Source organism: Diaporthe batatas (assembly GCF_019321695.1).
Source record: "Diaporthe batatas strain CRI 302-4 chromosome Unknown Contig00011, whole genome shotgun sequence".
NCBI classification, from domain to species: Eukaryota; Fungi; Ascomycota; class Sordariomycetes; order Diaporthales; family Diaporthaceae; genus Diaporthe; species Diaporthe batatas.
Genome location: NW_025408558.1, coordinates 1,240,006 through 1,249,368, shown reverse-complemented (window position 1 = coordinate 1,249,368; position 9,363 = coordinate 1,240,006). Strand labels below are relative to the sequence as shown.

The following is a 9,363-nucleotide window of genomic DNA, read 5'->3' as shown; positions in this document are numbered from 1 at the left end:
ATTAAAAATAAGTTATTAAATAATTATAATTAATAAATTTTATAAATAAAGTTAATTTATTTTTAATTAATAAAATAAAATTAATTTACTTTAAATTAATTATTTTTATTTATATATTTATAACTTTTTTAAAGGTTTTATAAATATTTAAAAATTAAGATTTTAAAGTAATATTTTATTATTTAGTTTTATAAAAGTAATTTAATAATATTTTTATATAATATATTTTTAATAAAAAATTAAATAATATTAAAAATTTAAATATTATTTAAAATTATATATTATTATTTTATTTTAAAGTTTTAAAGTATTTATTATTAAGTTTTTAATAATAAATTATTAAATAAATTAATAAAATAAAATAATAAAAGAATTATAATAAACTTACTTTTATAAAATTAATATTTAAACTTTTAAATATTTTTATAAAGAATAATACTTTATAAAAACTATTTATATAAACCTTTAATAAAAATATAACTTTAAGAGTAAATTAATTTCTCTATAAATTATATAATTATTTATTAAAATCTTTAAAATAGAAAATTAAATAGTTTTATAATAACTTTAAGAAAACCTTTTAATTAATAAAAGTTTTATTATTAAAATTTTTAATAAAAGTAATAATAAATAAATTATTAATTATTAATTTTAATAATTAATATTAAATTAAATAAATTCTTTTAAAGTACTTTTATAATAGTTTAATATTAAGCCTATAAACTATTAGAATAATTAATTAAATAAATTAGTTATTATAGTCTTTTAGCTAAGTGGTTTATTACACTAATAGTTAATAGAATTTCTATAGATCTATCTTAATAACTAATTTAAAGGGTATAAATTCAAGCCTCTATATTTAAAAAGATCTTATTTAAAGTATTAATAGGCTAATAGGTATAGTATTTATAGTTTATAATTATAGTGCTAAAATAGGTTGTTTACTCTAATAAAGTAGCTTAAATATATTATAAATATCTATCCTATTTAAGAGATTTTCAAACCTCTTATAGGCACCTAATCTATCTTTAAACTATCTAAGTACTCTATAAAGCCTTAAGGGGAATTATAACAGTCTAATATTAAGCCTATAAACTACTAAAATAATTAATTAAACAAATTAGTTATTATAATCTTTTAGCTAAGCGGTCTATTACACTAATAGTTAATAGAATTTCTATAAATCTATTTTAACTTTTTTATTAATTTCTATTAAAAAATTTATAGAATAATTAATTTAACTATTTTAAATAATTATAAGAATATTTTTATAATACTTTATATATATTAGAAATCTATAATAATATAAGTTTATTTATAGAGATCCTTTTAATAAAATTAATAAAAATAAAGATTTATAAAATTATTATAATTAATATATTAATTATTATATTTATTATTAAGTTAAATATAATTATATATATATAATTAATTAATTTATAATTTTATACTTTAAAATTCTTACTATTAATATTTTATAATTAATTAACTATAATACTCTTTATACTTATACTTTATAAATAATTAATAATTTAATAAATTATTTTATTAACTTTTAAAAGTAAATAATATAAATAATATTTATAATATCTTTTAAAAAGTAAATTAACTTTTAATATTCTTTTAATAATTAATTAATTAATAATAACTTAAATATATAAATTAAATATATCTTTAATATAATAATTATATCTTTATTTTTATATTATAAATTATTAATTACTTATAAATTAATTTAATAATAATAATATTAATTTACTTTTCTTTATTAATAAATAAAAAAACTATATATAAACTTAATAGTATACTTAAAGTTATATTTAATATAATTCTTTTTTAATTATAATTAATTTTTAATAATAATTATTAAAGAGAATATTAGGGTAAATTTAATATTATAATAAATATTATATATTTTATTTAAGGGAGTATAGTTAATTAGGGGCCCCTTATTAGAGTTGTAGGAAAAGTGGGTAGTAGAGGATATAAGAAAGGCCCTATGAAGAGCGATAGGGGGATCCATGGCAGAGCCTGGCTCACTGCGGACATGGATACTGCTTCAGATTCTACAGGTCTCTCCTATCATTCATCTTGACCTCCCGAGATACGACAGTTCGAGTTGTGCCGCAAAAGATTTAGGAAGCAGCAGCACGTGTCTATCTCGTAAGAGGCCGAGTAAGCGGACCCATACAGGGTGCTCTTAAATTATCGTCCCTAGGTGGTTTCGTTTTTTTAATCCCTATATATATAAAATATATATAGCGTCTTTATATAGTAGTAAATATTTAAAACCTAGTGTTTAAAGAAATATAGTGTTAATAATAGTAAAAAGAGAATATAATATATAGGTATATAGTTAAGCTTTATATTATATAAATAAAATTAAAAGGTATTACTCTTAATAATACTATACTAAAATTATTAATATAAGTAGCTTAAGGGCTAATTTATTATAATAAGTTAGTAAAATAGTTATATAATAAGATTAAAATAGTCTTAAAATAACTTTTATAAAAGAAGAATCCTATAATATAAGATTTAATAAGTTAATTTTTCCTTATTAATATATTTAATAATTATTTAAATTTACCTTTATTAAGTAAATTAGTATAGTCTTTATTTTAAATATATAATTAATAGAATAGTAATATTATAATAATAAATCTATTTAAGAAAACCTTTTATATAAATTTTATAAAAAATTAAAACTTTTTAAAAAGTTAAATAGAGTTTATTTACTATATATTAAATAAATATTATATTAGGAAAATAGAAGTTTAAGTACTTAAAATTAAATTTTCCTCCTTTAAATATACTATTTTATTATTAAGGATTTATTTATTTTTATATAATATATAAGGAATATAGTAAAAGAGGGAGCCTTATAGAGGAAGCTAATAACTCTATATATAGATATATTTAAAAGTATATATTAAGTAATTATTAACTTTATATTTAAGGTATTAACTAATAGTTAGTTTGAAAGCTAAGAAGACGATAAATAGATAAATATATAGTTAAATAAAAAATATAATATAGCTGAAGCCAATTATCGTCCCTATACCGACGAAAACCCGGACAGAAACCAGGAACCAACAACCAACCGTCAACAACCTACAGCCAACAGATTGAACCCATAGCCGCCTCTCACGTCGACATTGAGGCGCTTTGCAACAAAACATCCCATACGAGCCTCATCGATCACTTTCACGGGAGCTATGCGGTTACCCCAGCCGCGATGGCAACCACCAGCCGATCCTGCCAGAATACCATGTCCATATGTCACGAACTTCAAGGTGACGATCGAGGCCCACACTCCTCCACCGCCATTCGGCCACCGAGAATACCGAGTTAACAACCACATCCGGCCGCACAGTCTTCCCGAAGAGGAACACAGAACTATGACGAAGACGCAGGTCATTCTCGCGGAGCCGCCCATGGATACCGCTGGCCCTGAAAGTCCGCGTCAGACCGCGAAGCTGATCATCACTGAGCCCATTGCCACGGGTCATGATCACGAATCACAGGTCGCTTTCGTTCGCATCACACCCGAGGAGTCGACCGGCAAGCCACCTTTTGTAGCCACAGCTAAGATTTTCGACCTGATGTACTACCCCTTTGAGATAGAGGAGTTTTTAGGCCATCCTCAGAACGTGAGCTATGATGCCGACCGCGAGTATAGCCGCGAGGCATCTGCTCTGTCCTATACCACCCAAGTCGGCCTAGCTGGTGGTTTCGTGCCGGAGTACTACGGCTCGTGGACATTCAACCTCGACGTACCTGGGTCCCGGGTGACCAGACCGGTTCGCCTGGTCCTGTACGAACAGATCCGCGGAACGAGTCTATACAAGCTATACCGCCGGTATCGCAAGGGAACCGAGGAGCACTTTGACGCGTTCCATGTTCCAGAGAAGTACAGGCTTGAGGTATTTGCCATCCTGCTAGACGGCGAGGTTAGGTTACTGCATAAGGGCCTCTCTCAGATGGACCTCGCGCCGCGCAATGTCATTGTATCGCCCGCGCCGGCGGTAAATGACCCCGAGCCGGTGGTGGAACGCGTCACGTTGATTGATTATGCCAACTCAATTGTATATCCATTATCTAGGGACAAGCAGCACCCACATCAGAAGCTTACTCTTCCAAAGAATCCAATGGAGTACTACCGTCGCGGAGTGGCAACTGAATTCGATGGGTGGGTGTCGGATGATTTCCCAGACTATGAAAAGTGGCTCCAAACGACGTTTGGAAGAGAGGATAAGGTTGCAAAGTACGCACCTGTCACTAAAGACCTCCCCGAAGAATGAAATGATCACCCGACTTTTCTGTTATCTACAGTCTCTAAAGTGATCGAAATATTTTTTCCCCTACTTTGCACGGACTTTGATTATGCCAACGTCATATCCCCCTCAACTCGTCGGTATCCCTAGGTATGTACTTGTAGTGACCGTACGTAGGGTATTGGTGACAGAAACATTGAACATCACATAGGGAGGGCGAAAGAGGCATATAAACATTCCATCAATCTGAGAAATCTATATATTCTGAGAGACACCAAACGATCGAGATTGCCGAACCAGGGCAAACGAAGGTGCTGTATACTGTATCTGGACTTTGCCGTGATGGACCAAGTCAATGCACGAAAATGGTTATTTGCCATGCCCTGTCAAATCATAGAGGTTGTGGCCATAAAGGGGTCTTGGGATCTACTGTTGTTAGTAGTAGGTAAGAAGAACCGAGATCCATGGGTAGGCAATTCATTCTTATGGGTTCACAAAACCTGTAGAGGGGATCGCTGACATTTGAAGTATGACTTTGCTCCCCTTCCATTAATGAACCGGCAAAAATGAACGGCTACGAAGCGTGACGCTGTGGGAAATTTTTAGGGTGTGAGTCACATAATCTTACAACGACTTTGTGGATTCTTCATCATAGAAATAAAGGTGAGGCTGGTGGATCCAGCACAGCTTGATTGTAGGGGCGTTCACGGTCATGCAGCATGGGGGTTAGCGCTAACATAAAAAGCATAGCGTCTAGAAACTGGCTTTTGAAGGTAATAGTGTGGACAGGGGCGAACCGAATCTGCCCGTCTGTCCGCCTGCCTCTAATTTGGGGTGATCTTGCGGCTGAGGTGCTCATCTGGCGAACGCCACATTGAATGTTTAGGCGCGGAGGGTGCTTATCGTCGAATCATGTCGGGGCCTAGGAACACCAAGGCACCTGGAAATGCGAGATTAGCCGGGGTAGGAATCCCTCCTGCAGTCACACTATCAGTCTTTGTGCCACGTATCGCGGCATGCCGCTGCTTGTCCACGCGAGCAAGGGATTATAAGCCTCAACATTGTGCTCTTCTCGTTCGGTCCCACACACCCCGACAGATGTACGAAGAGCCCCGCCAGTCGTAATGAAGACCACCTCTGCGGTTTCACAGCATCCACTTATTAGCCTTTTTGTCACTGCTCTCCTGCTGGTTCATTCAGTATCTGCTCTAACATTTCCAGAATGTAGAAAAAAAGTATTGGGTTATCTGAATGGCTCAAGTGATGTGAATGGCCAGATCTTCATTGATGGATACGACTTCGATCTCGTCTACCATGGCTCTCTGCGCGGGTTCAGGGGAGATCCCGGCACCCGCCCGCTGACACTGACGAAGGAGGGTTGCGACATCATGTGCGGTACGACGCCGGATTACTACAGTGTGACAGACGCATTTCAGATCCTCACAACTTGGATATTCCCGACCCTGGCTCTCATGAGCCAACTACCGTACGAGTCGCTTTCTTACAGGAAGATCAAGAACGCAGAAGCTTTCGCCAACTGGATAGGCGCGCCAGCAGCCGCACTGACAACTACGATGTGGAATATCATGATGATCGCGAGGTGCCAGTCTTTCCCATACTTATTTCATCTACGCGACGACCAGGACTTGATCAAAGACGCGCTGTATATACTGAGCTGCATCAACCAATATCAGTATCCACGTCGGAAAAGCAACCGGGAGGAAGACATGCGGAGAGACACGGCGTTACTCAGAGGCATTCTGTTTCCCTACGTTCGTAGGGATAGCCCCGAGCTCACACCAGCCATGCGCCAAAGACTCGTGCATCTCACGAAACATCTTGCCTTCCATCTGCGGCAGTATCGGCGCAAAGGTGTCTATCCAATGTGAGCAGGGGTCCACTTTCTTTGAATGTCGCACAACTCCTCCATTGTCCAATCTTCTCGGGTCGGACTTCATTCAGGATCCGCAGCAAATTTCTGACACAAAGCAGTTACATCAGCATCATCTGGTTCGGTATTGCGTTCGCCTTCTCAATAGTTATTGCATTTGCCACACTGGGAGACAACTCGACGGCCCACTCTTTAGCACTGGGGCTTCTCCTCTCATGGGTCCCAGTGGTAGTGTTCGCCTCGGTGGTCGACCGGAACCCAACCTCGGACACACGATGCAAGGTGCTCATTGAGCGGTGGATGTACAATATCGACCTCCTCTTCGAGCAGGGCGTGGAGGCGTGGGTACCATGGCGGGCCCCGGACGGCACGCAAGACGGGGACGAAACGGACGATTTTGACATCGGGTCCTTCATGGGCCAGGGGCGCACGCTGCGGTACTGCGGGGTGACTGATACTGTTCTGGACAAAATTGCCAACCGCGGCAAAGCGCCCATCAATCTGCTGGCATTTGCCGACCGAGACGACTTCCTCAAGTTTCAAAAGTCTCTGACGATCCGCCCGGCGGGCTGGTACGTTGTATGGCTGATCAGCCAGTTTGTTGTCACCACCAGCTTTGCGATGGCATTCATGGTCTCCTTCAACACTCCAACGGTCGGTCTAGGCTGCCGCTCACTGATGTACGTCGTCTGGTACGCGCTCACACTTCCTTCATGGATCCTTCTCGGCATACAACAGGAGCCGTGGGTCAACATCCGGAAAGCCATGATGGTGCCCAACGCTCTTGCAGTTGTTATGATCGCGGGGATAATGACAGTGCATGCAATCGGCGGGTTGAATAACTGCACATGCAAGTCGAGCGTCTTTGGTACGTCAAACTACGGAGGTTACATGGATTTCGAAAACGGGCAGTTTTACCAGGAGCACTATGATGTGCGCGTGTGGTGGGGAGTAGGGACCGGGGTTGGAGGTGCAGTCCTTGTTCTGTCGCTTGCTTGGCTCGCTTGGAAATGGCACAAGGCATCTGGGCTTTGGAAGGTGACTGGGGACACGAAGCTGACCGTCAGCGACGAAATGCCCTTGCAGTGGTTGACTTAATGGAACGTGCGGCGAAGAGTCGGTGATATTAATGCAGATTAAACCACCCGCAAATTCTCAGGGTCAGAGGCATAATTCATGCGCACTTGACACCGAGTGTGTAGTGATAGGTTAGTACTCGACGACTAAAAAGCGTCTCGATAATACAGTATTCACAGCAATGATGTGACCCATCTACGTAGCAACCTTGGATTTCAGACTCTGTCCTTGTCGCTGATTGAATTCTGTAAAATTGTATTCTAAAAACAGGCAGCCGCGGAGCTCAGATACAATAGATGATTCTGTCCTGAACCCATATTCATCCCGAACATTGAAGACGTACGGCCCCTCCACACAGTGATAAATGCTAATGCCCAGCGTGAAAGGCAAGATTCAACCTCATTTTACCTCTTAGTGAGAAGGACGTCACCAGCCTACACTGGCACACCCTAGGGTCCATACCTATACCGAAAACTAATTATCATTTTGCGTATGTAGACCGCTCTACAGACTTCTTCGACTGTGAAGCGAAATTACATGAATTCTTAGAGATACCGTCGCAAACCAGCACAGATGCAGTGAATCTGTGCTGTTTTCGTATGTATTTCAAATATTATTCTTATTGTACTAGCACCCTTTTTTAAAGGCTAACATCGAGTGGCTATTCAGACTTTGGGAATGAGTCCTTGTACCTGAGCAGATACTCGCGAAAACCGGCTGGCTTTCTTCCCGTTAATCTCTCCACGGCGTCCGTCGTCTTCTTCATGTGGCCCCCGGCAACTATTTGCCCACGGCACAGCAGATCCAACATGCACACTTTGCAGGGCGTCTTCGAAAAGTCCCCAGTCACATCATAGGGCAAACCCTTTGCTTTCCACCACTTCTCAAGCGCCTCGTCGCTCAGATTCTCGAAGGTCCCCTTGTAGCCACTCTGGTTCGCCATCCACTCGAAAATCTCCCTATTTGTCACAGCCTCGGGCCCAGTGACGGTGTAGACCGTATTAGGCTCGCCCTTGCCCATCAAAAGCGCACCTAGTACGCGCCCACAGTCATCTTTCGCAACAAAGGCGGCCTTCTCATCGGCATCATTGGACAACCACCTATCGCCAGCAAAGCCCCAGCTTTTCACGTACAGCTGCGGGATCTTATCCATCTGCAGGTAGTTCCGCTGAATGTTGTATTCCAAGCCACTCTCCCGGATCAAAGCCTCGGTGAAAGCGTGGTCCCGCGATAGGAAGGGCATGTCCTCGCCGCCGTCGCCGAGGTCAGCCCCGACGAAGCTCGTGTAGACGATGCGCCGCACGCCCGCGGCCTTGGCGGCGTCGATGACGTTCTTGTGCTGCCTGCGCCGGCCCTTGCCGATCTCCCAGGTGGAGATGAAGGCTACGGCCTCGGCGCCAGCGAAGACGCGCACAAGATGGACTGGGTCGTCATAGTTGAGCAAGAAGAGCTTGGCGCCTTTGGCATTGGCCTCGGCCATGAGGTCGTCGTTCACCCAGCCGGGTCTGTGGCTGGTGAGGACAAGCTCGTCCTCCGGGCCGAGGAGCGAGAGGGCGTGGGAAGCGGCTACGCTGCCGAGGTTTCCGTCGCAGCCGGCTAGGACGTATTTGCGCATGGTTGCAATGTCTCACTTCAAACACATGAGGGGAGGTTGGTACTTTGTTCGGTGATGAGATGATCACTGGAAGGGTATGGTGTACATGAACTAGTTATGATCCTTGCGCCGAAGCACGGTGTGGGATAACGGGCGTGAGAGAACCATTTTATAGGCCAAATCCACGTGAATGGACCGGATGGAAGTGAACCTTGTGACATGAAATGGGGGTCCTTTTCCCCGTGGAGAACCAGTGCACGCTGCAGTTGTCTCATGAGCAAAATCGGCCCTAGAAATCGCGGGGACGTTCGCTGCGGGTGACAATCATGCCACTTTTAGCGGATCTCATGAGGTAAACAAAAGTCGCCCCACGAAACTCGCCTGGGCTTCCATCGATGATTCACGGAATGCTCAAGAGCGACAATGACGGCACGGTCGTAGGGAATGTTCGACTGGTCGTTTTGCCGAGCAGGAAATACAGCAATCCTGTTGCTGGTCAAGATTATTGTTCCTGCCGGTCAGTC

The 9,363-nt window shown here is 40.2% G+C and overlaps 3 protein-coding genes across 3 annotated transcripts; 2 read left to right on the top strand and 1 right to left on the bottom strand.

The window, feature by feature from the left end:
* Window positions 1–3,401: 3,401 nt before the first annotated feature.
* On the top strand, window positions 3,402–4,510 carry KVR01_009107 (uncharacterized protein; the record flags this gene model as incomplete). Its single annotated transcript, XM_044781696.1, has 2 exons — window positions 3,402–4,267; window positions 4,489–4,510. 2 exons carry the CDS (start codon window positions 3,402–3,404, stop codon window positions 4,508–4,510), a joined length of 888 nt encoding a protein of 295 aa, XP_044641609.1.
* An 812-nt stretch (window positions 4,511–5,322) lies between these two features.
* On the top strand, window positions 5,323–7,427 carry KVR01_009235 (uncharacterized protein). The gene is made up of 2 exons (XM_044793559.1): window positions 5,323–6,162; window positions 6,270–7,427. Exons 1-2 carry the CDS (start codon window positions 5,402–5,404, stop codon window positions 7,264–7,266), a joined length of 1,758 nt encoding a protein of 585 aa, XP_044641737.1. The 5' UTR covers window positions 5,323–5,401; the 3' UTR covers window positions 7,267–7,427.
* A 418-nt stretch (window positions 7,428–7,845) lies between these two features.
* Window positions 7,846–9,309, bottom strand: KVR01_009452 (uncharacterized protein). The gene has a single exon (XM_044785504.1). The coding sequence runs from the start codon at window positions 8,858–8,860 to the stop codon at window positions 7,907–7,909; it is 954 nt and encodes a 317-aa protein (XP_044641954.1). The 5' UTR covers window positions 8,861–9,309; the 3' UTR covers window positions 7,846–7,906.
* Between the last annotated feature and the right edge of the window lie 54 nt (window positions 9,310–9,363).

Bases quoted from the DNA above. Each gene is read 5' to 3' on its own strand.
- KVR01_009235 (XM_044793559.1), top strand. From the start codon at position 5,402: ATGAAGACCACCTCTGCGGTTTCACAGCATCCACTTATTAGCCTTTTT. The intron at 6,163-6,269 runs GTGAGCAGGGGT...GACACAAAGCAG, and splicing joins CGCAAAGGTGTCTATCCAAT to TTACATCAGCATCATCTGGT.
- KVR01_009452 (XM_044785504.1), bottom strand. From the start codon at position 8,860: ATGCGCAAATACGTCCTAGCCGGCTGCGACGGAAACCTCGGCAGCGTA.